The sequence below is a fragment of the Copadichromis virginalis genome, linkage group LG7, assembly GCF_057382275.1.
Source record: "Copadichromis virginalis isolate Kocher_CV1m ecotype Utaka linkage group LG7, C_Virginalis_male_GT1.1, whole genome shotgun sequence".
Classification (NCBI taxonomy): domain Eukaryota; kingdom Metazoa; phylum Chordata; class Actinopteri; order Cichliformes; family Cichlidae; genus Copadichromis; species Copadichromis virginalis.
In genome coordinates, this window is record NC_140624.1 from 66,040,791 (window position 1) to 66,048,702 (window position 7,912).

Consider the following 7,912-nt stretch of genomic DNA (forward strand, 5'->3'; position numbering starts at 1 on the left):
AGGAACAACTAAGATAATGTGCAGAACCCTCAAAATCCCAGGAATCTGTTCGAGGACCGAAGCTTGAGGAACACAGACACAGAGAATAATAACAGAGAGTGAACAAAGCATTATGCAGACGAACAAGACTTTGATCTGTTTATCACCCTTTAAGTTGTTGCTGGAACCAAGCTTTTTTTGAAGTTTGTTGTTAATGATCAAAGAAGAAAGCAAAACTCACTATTCAAACGATGCAAGCTGTCAAGTAAAATCAATATATATGTGATTGTGTCACAAATAACAACAAAAACATTTTTTTGTGTGAAATAAGGCCAGCAAAAGATCAATCTAAGTTTATTGTTACCAAAGACTTTATTATGATCTCAGCTGATGTTTCCATTCAGTGTTACTAAAGTACATTATGTTAGAAGAACAATCTTAATAGTCTATATGATATAACTTTAGCATTTGCATCATAAATCATTGCTTTTTTGTTGCTGTATCATATTTCATTAACTGTTTGATCAGAAGATCAGAAGTGGGCCTGGTAGGCCAGCAAGTATCCATCGTTGTACATGTAGATCTGCTTGTTGGTGGGATTGTAGCTCAGACTAGCCACTCCTGTAGCTACCTTCTCCAGTCGTTTTGCTAGTGAGTTGTCTTCTTTGCCTGTGGCTGTGTCGAAGGCGTAGAACACCTCCTCCTGGTACTCATTAACATAACGAGTCGCGTACATAACACCGCACACCATGAAGGCGTTGCTCACTGCCTTCTTGAACAGCCTTGTTTCCCACGTCTGTGTCACGTTGAGAGTCTTGGTCTCACCATCCCAAACTAACCGGCTGATCACAAGGTTTCCATGGTTACCCAGAGTGGCATAGAGAGCCCACAGTCCTGTTTCATCTGCCTCTACATCAATATCACTATTGAGGCGGCAATCGTAGTAACAATAGGGGAACTTGTTGTTGAAACCCACACCGGTGCCTGGAAGAGTCACCCGTTTGACCTCGTTGGTCTCCAGGTCGTACCGGCAAACGTCTGCAGAGCGGTAGCAGTTATAGTACAGAGCCTTACCGTACAGCACAGCACTGGGACCCTCAATGGCGTTGGGGTGGCTGTACGATGAGGCAAATGTAAAGTCTTTGTGGTTTGTTGAGGCCATGAAATCTTCATAATTTTGGTAAACACGTAGAGTGGTGCCCCAGATGTGGCTAGTTGCCAGAGGCTGAACCCAGTAGCTGTATTTCTGGTCCTCGTTCTCCATCTGGGCTTGTTTGCCCCATGAACCAGAGATGTAGCTCTTACCAAAAGGACTGAGCTTGGTTGTTACAGGGTCACTGATGCTGGTGATCAAGCCCTTAAGGCAGTTTCTGTCCTGGCCTGGAAACAGAGAAATCAGAAGGAATGCCAAGTGATGACATCAGAAATTAAAAAAAAGAAACATCCTCTATATAGACTGAATTATTTACTGGAAAACCAAATGCTTGGATGTCAATACATTTTTAGTATGTGTAAAACAGATAAAGAGGTGAATCACTCTATTAGGATTTTTTATTTCCACACAGTGTCAGATTGTTATCAAAAGGCTGGGTACATGCTTTGGAAACTTTTTTCTTCTCCCTCTACACAAGCATTGCAATATATTTGCAAAAAACACTGGAAAAACTGTCAGACTGAAAAACATATTTTTAATATCATCAGTTTTAAACCTGCATTCTCTTTAATGACCAGCAGGGGGTGTCTTCTGGTTGCAAAATGACTTGTAGGAACTCTGTGGTTGACAAGCTGGTGATGAGTGTGTGGTTTCATTCAACATTTAAACACAATATACAAAACAGTTAAGTTTGTATTCAATATGATTCAAAATTGGTGACTGAGCCCATAAACAGTAAAGTGTTAATAGAGGTTAAATAAGTTAAATAAAGTAGAACACCTTTTGGAGCCACAGCCTCACGATCTGGTGGCCTTCAGATAGAATCCAGGTTTTTCTGATATTTATATATACTGCTGTATTTGAGCAGTCACAGTGCTTTCTTATTACAAACCTCATTCAGCCATTCACACACATTCAACAAGTGATTTTTTTCTGTCCTTTATTAGAGACGATAGCTAACCACAGTATGCTTACAGTTGGTGTACGCACACACATACCTCTGAAGTCTTTGGGGATTGATTTGCAGGACTCCACATTATTCTTTAGGTAGCGCAGTTTCTCCTTTACAGCCTTCATGTTAACTAAGTCAGCTGTTTCTAACCTGTCCACATGTGTCCGCAGTTTAACCACCTGCCACACGGTCAGAAGGTTAATTCATGGGAACACCCATTACATTTCATTTTTAAACAGACTTACTTATTTTCATTTTATCATGACTAATCGAATGTAATACATTTTTTCTCATTCTTCATATTTTTTCTTGTTCTAGCTTGTGACTGATATATTGTAGCATATTTCTTGTATTACAGATTTGTTTTTGTTTTTTTAATGCATTGTGTTGCCACTTGCAGTTTCACAATACCTCTTTGGAGAGCTTCTTTGTCTGTGCATTGTTCAGCTGGCTGTGGACAACACCAACATCTGTCTCTAGCTGGCTGAGCTGCTGGCCCAGAAGGCGCAGAGACAGAGCAGAGTACAGGCCCTGGTTGTGCAGGTACTTGTAAGGCCCCAGCCTGGCTGTCAAGGAGGTAACCTGAGCCTGGATCTGAGGGAGACGCTGGCTGGATATATTCAGCTGCAAGGAACAAAGAAGCATAAAAAAAACTTCTGTGTCACATCTTGATAACTGAATGACCAGAAAGACCGTGTGAGAGGCTTAACTCAAGCAATTTTGTGCGATCTCATAACTAGTGAAATAAAAATACAATTTGTTTTCACAACCTGCCTGGAAGCTTTGGTTGACTTGTTTATTGAGATTACAGATGTGTACCTTGAAAAGTGTTTAAGAAGTGCTGTTTGTGTTTTATCTGTTCTGAACATGTGAAAAATATCTTCCTGAATAAATTATATTTAATTAGCTAAATTAGCTAGGGTAAAAAAAAAAAATAGCATATTGTACAACTAAAAAAAAAAAAAACTGTGAAGCACAACAATGATAAAACCATTTTCACAGTAATAGTTACTTCATGCAGCAAATTTCAGGGTTAAAACTGAGGCCAGTGCTTAAGTGCCTAACTGCAGTTCCTCTAATGACCACTTGAGGCTGACCATTAGAAAAAGATTGAACTAGCACGACTTGTTTGAAAGGGATGCCAGGAGAAAGCCTCTTCTCTCTAAAAATAACATGGCAGTGTGGCTTAGATTTACAAAGTTAAATCCAAATAATCTACAAGATTTCTGGAACATTTTCCATTTGACAGACCACAGTCCACAGCACCACAGTTAGAGAAAAACAAACACAGCATTGCGGTGTCAACCATGAACTTCTCTGTATAGCAGAGTAGTCTAAAGTCAGATGTGAGGACATTTGTCCAGCAGCTAAAGCTTGGCCCAAACTGGGGCATACAATGATCCTAAGCACAGCAGGAAACTATGCCTGGTTTGCTGCTTCGAGTTGCTGAAAGAGAAAAATAATCAATGTCTTGTAATTCACCAAAGTCCTGTCTTCAGCCTGATTGAAATGTTGTGGTGGGACCTCAAGAGATCTGTGCAGAAATAAATGTCTGAACTGAAGTAACGTTGTAGACAGAGTGGGACAAAATTCCTCCGCAATGAAGCTGATAAAGTCAAGGCATGTGCTTAGTTTTTGCGTTTTGACTTTGTTTTTGTTAAATAAATAATAAAATGATGTAATGTGACATGTTGCAGTTCATTTGATTTTTGTCTTAAAATAATTGGTTGAGGACCAGATTTCTTTTTTTATTATGACAGAGGTTGTACTTTTTTTTTTGAGACATGAGTCTCAGCAGTACACTCATACATTTTCTTGCTAATACAGCTTACTAGCATAAGCTATTACAGTTTTTCTCAGTTGCTTTGGTGCATTTCTCACAACAGAATTGATCTCTGCACCACTACTAAGGCTCTTCTCAAAACAATTAGTGCAAACTGCAAAACATGGTGGATAACTTGCAAAAGTGAGTCACTTCATCAAAAAGAAAAGTCAGTTGTTCAAAATAAGTAGTCAATGCTTCAAAAGCAAGTCCCTTAATCAAAACAGATAATACATTCATCAAAAGCAAGTACTTATATCAATCAAAGTGTCAGGGCTGTCACAATTACAAGTCATTACACCAGCACCTTTGGTCACAAAATCAAATGGTTTGAACATGTTCTCATTGTGACGGATTTCTTTGTAGGTGCTTCCCAATGACATGTCAAGTCTGGACAGCATGCATGGCATGTTGAAAACCATAAATTGTAAAGGAAAATCAAGACACTCCATATGCACTCTTGATAATATTTAATTGAAACTGTTCACAGCATTGTGCAAACTGGGGAAATACAGTAAATCAAACATTTTACAGCAAACATAAACTCACTTAGACAGTAAACCTCACTCCAGTGGTTATGAAACAAAAAAACAAAACTGAAAAACAGACACTGCTGCATATCAATCATTGATATCTAGACGCTCCCGTCTGTCTGCCCACATATTTGCATCAACATCACAGCGAATGTCAGCTCTATCGATGCATCGGGGAAAGTATCTTCTGGAGTGTCAACTCCACTCTCTGCAGGACTCTGCTGTGATGTCATCACAAGCTGCATCCATAGCTGCTAGCAGGGTCATTTGGGTATGTGGATGCCTGTCATATACCTTCCACCTCCAGAAAGAGAAAAACTCCTCAATTGGATTTAGGAATGGAGTGTAAGGAGGAAGAAACTCCATAAGTATCCTGTCGTGTGCTGCAAACCACTGCCCGACTACAGCAGAGTGATGGAAGCTAACATTATCCCAAACCACTACATACATTGTCCGATTGTCACCAGGATCATCCCTTTCATTTTGTGGGATTAGGTCCCTATAAAGAGCGTCCAGAAAAGCCAACCGGTGTTGTGTATTGTATGCACCAATACGAGGAATATGGGTGTGAACGCCATTTTCTGAGATTGCTGCACACATTGAAATATTTCCTCCTCGTTGGCCTGGGACATCAATGGTGGCTATTTCTCCAATGTGATTTCGTTCACGCCTTTTGCAAGATTGAATCCCGCTTCGTCAAGATATACAAACGTGTGCAGGGGTTTCATGGAAACTCCTTAAAAATAGGGTTTTCAAAATGGGTGTACAAAGTGTTTGACAAGATGTTCAACAATTTTGAGTGCACTGACACAAGCAATGAAATGAAGACTATTAGTTGTGAGGACAATGACTATTCAGCCGGTACAAGTATAAATAATTGTGACATTCATGATAAAAGAAAGGAGATAGTGATGAATAGCAAGTCAAAAGTGACCATTCTTTAGATATTTGTACTTACTCAACTGCTTCATGTCCAAAGGCATTTGCCTTTGGACGCAATGAACATGAAACCGCCACAAGGTTGTGCCAAAACGACTACATGTTGTGGAGGTTGAACTAACTGTTGTGCAAAGTTTAATTCTGTTGTGAGAAATGCACCAAAGCAACTGAGAAAAACTGTAACATTCACAACTGTCATCCAAACAGAGTCACTTGTGGTTCCAAAAAGTTAACATACCTGTGGCCAAAACGCTAACACTCAGGCTTCTTCCAAAGCCTGTCGAAGGCATCACGCTACTCACTTCCAACTTTTATGTACATTATTCCCTTAACTCCCCGCAATTCCTTGTCAATCAATCCTCCATGCACCACAGATACTGCAAAATGACACCTCTACACACACATACATGTATATATATACTTAGACATTCTATGCTATCCAGAAATACTCCCCTGCTCCTTCACACTCTCTTTCCACACTTTGATGCATTTACCTCCTCCTCTGTCCTGCCTTCCAGTGTCATATGTTTTTTATTACACTTTATTATTTTAATAAATAATAGAGGAAAGAATAAAGACAAAATATATATTATAAAGAATGCATCACTGATGTATATGGAAACTCTTGACATTGAACAGAATGGGGTCATTTTATTTATATTTTTGTTAGTCAGGGTGGAATAGATTGACATTTTCAGTCTGACATTCAAGAAATGTACCGACAACAATAATCTGAAATGGAAGTAGAAATGATGACACTAAAATAAACGAATTCCTACCTGTTCCGCCAGGCTGTTCATAGATCCTTCACAGGTATGAACCTGCTGTAACACAGTCTCATACTTCACAACAGGGAAAGACCACACGGTGGAGTTTACCTCACACACACATGAGTCGTCCTTCTTCAGGCCGAGCACCCGCTGAGCCTGGCCATCACTCTGCAGTCACACACAGTAACACTGATGTAATATACAATAGATATTCATAAAATAGTATACATTCCAACTTTATGTTCTGTTTTCAAGTGTAGGATGTCAGGTACAACTCACTGTGACCGTGAACAGCAGCAGAATCAGCAGCACCATGTTTACAGTTGGAGGAATGAAGCCAGAACTGATACCAGCAACTTTCTGCTTCTCTTTTCGCTAAAACACCAGATCTGAATGGACACACCTACCAAGTTTGGTTTTCGTCACTACTTCAGAGCCTTCAAAACATCTGCACAGATGTGAAACTCTAAAGAGGCCAAACTCTAGAATTTCACAACAGCTATCGTCAACTCAGGAGTTTTACACTTCCTCACTTCTTTTATGCAATATCTTTTTTTTTATTTTGCAATATCCTCTGCTTATACCTCTGTTTACAAACTCATTTATGAAACTTCTCACGCAGTTCTCAATAACGCCAGAAAAAACTCAACACCTGGGCAAACAAACCCAAACATGTTTTATACTTTAGATTAGGTTGTTATTTGAACCTTCTGAGGTCTACTTGATGATTGGTGGTGACCCCTAACCCTAAGCATATGTTTTCCAGCAGCGACAGAGTGAAAATGCAAATATTTTTTGTTGCATGTAGGAAAAAATAAAAAAAAAATTGTCAAGATTTGGGAGAACAATTTTGATAAAGAACAAAATTCATGTCTTCTGACTACATAGATTTTGGTCATCAGTAATGATGACGTCAGGGGTGACAGCGTGGCAGGTGAGCTTGTCAAAGCTAGGAGGTAGAATTTCTTGTTTTCTTAGTGTATCGTGTTAAATTAGCGTTGATATGTAGCAAACTGTGATCTATATTACAGCAAGAGCTCTTCGACCAAACTAAAAGAAAATCCAGCATTACTTTAAGACATGAACATCATAAATTAGGCTCATCTCATCTGGGACCCAACTGTTGACTCTATCCATCATTAAATTTCCAGTTAAAGATGTGCAAAATACTCCAAATACTGTAAGCATGGGAAACTAACTGTAACACTAAGTGTAGGGGTACCACAGTTAGAGAAGTTAAGCATCTATTTGTATTTAACAATGAACACTTTTGAGTGAAACTGGATGGCTGGACAAAGCAGTTAAGGTCAGTTCAAAGCAAAGACCAGAGCAGAGCAGATGGTGACGGTCCTGGAGCAAATGGTACATTCTCTAACGTCCAGGATGACGTGAAGATGGAAACCAGGTAGCAACAATGACCACCTGAAAGCCAGAATAACAGAGGAGCAGTAGATTTTAAAAAATGGGGAACAGACACTGATTGGAGTGGGGAAGTTGTGGTAATGAACAAAGTAGTAGGAAAAGTCCATACATCCATGAATGCAGATGTGAGAGCAAAGATTTCCAAGGCATCATGCCATCAAATGTCAAATGTTGCCAGCACAATAAAAAGGCAAGTCTAGTTTTGGGTCTGTGACTCAGTGTTTTGTGTTGTTTATTATTAATAGTCTTTGCTTTTGTTATATTTAGAATTGCTAGTCTTTGGTTTCAGTGTTATTTAGAGGTCTTAGTCTTTTGGTTACTGTCTCTGTCTCAATGTCTAGT

The 7,912-nt window shown here is 39.3% G+C and overlaps 1 protein-coding gene across 1 annotated transcript; it reads right to left on the reverse strand.

Annotated features, from left to right (window-relative positions):
- Nucleotides 1–309: 309 nt before the first annotated feature.
- On the reverse strand, nucleotides 310–6,542 carry LOC146706615 (olfactomedin). The gene is made up of 5 exons (XM_085464816.1): nucleotides 6,428–6,542; nucleotides 6,158–6,316; nucleotides 2,496–2,708; nucleotides 2,131–2,263; nucleotides 310–1,359 (listed from the first exon to the last, which is right to left on the reverse strand). Exons 1-5 carry the CDS (start codon nucleotides 6,461–6,463, stop codon nucleotides 512–514), a joined length of 1,389 nt encoding a protein of 462 aa, XP_085320942.1. The 5' UTR covers nucleotides 6,464–6,542; the 3' UTR covers nucleotides 310–511.
- Nucleotides 6,543–7,912: the final 1,370 nt, after the last annotated feature.

Bases quoted from the DNA above. Each gene is read 5' to 3' on its own strand.
- LOC146706615 (XM_085464816.1), bottom strand. From the start codon at position 6,463: ATGGTGCTGCTGATTCTGCTGCTGTTCACGGTCACA. The intron at 2,709-6,157 runs GTAGGAATTCGT...TGTTCCTTGCAG, and splicing joins TGAACAGCCTGGCGGAACAG to CTGAATATATCCAGCCAGCG. The intron at 1,360-2,130 runs GTATGTGTGTGC...CTCTGTTTCCAG, and splicing joins AATCCCCAAAGACTTCAGAG to GCCAGGACAGAAACTGCCTT.